General features: G+C 58.4%; 1 protein-coding gene across 1 annotated transcript in view; it reads right to left on the bottom strand.

Moving 5' to 3' along the window:
• The window catches only part of LOC119588528 (glutamyl aminopeptidase-like), an 8,705-nt gene that overhangs the window by 7,379 nt on the left and 1,083 nt on the right, over positions 1-243 (bottom strand). Inside the window, exon 2 of the mRNA XM_037937166.1 lies at positions 16-219. Within this exon, the coding sequence (XP_037793094.1) occupies positions 16-219 (204 nt within the window). The remainder of the gene's footprint in view (positions 1-15; positions 220-243) is intronic.

Genomic DNA, 243 nt, shown 5'->3' with positions numbered 1-243 from the left:
TTTCACCCAACTCACCCTGAAGTACGGATAAGCCTTCGTCTGCCTCAGCAACCTGCCGAGCGTGCTCAGTTGCACCGTCACCGTTTTCCAGGGTATATAGTGTGTCTCGCGCTTCATGTAAGCCACGAGGGACAGCACCGTCGGGTATGGCAACTTCCCTGCGTCGGCGAGGCTGAAGGCGTCATTCAGGAGGCTGGAGCGATCCGTCGGGCTTAGCACCTGCAGGAGAGGTGAAGGTGAAGC

Source organism: Penaeus monodon, chromosome 24, assembly GCF_015228065.2.
Source record: "Penaeus monodon isolate SGIC_2016 chromosome 24, NSTDA_Pmon_1, whole genome shotgun sequence".
NCBI lineage: Eukaryota > Metazoa > Arthropoda > Malacostraca > Decapoda > Penaeidae > Penaeus > Penaeus monodon.
Note: the sequence above shows the minus strand (reverse complement) of the source record. Positions and strands in the feature narration are given on the sequence as shown.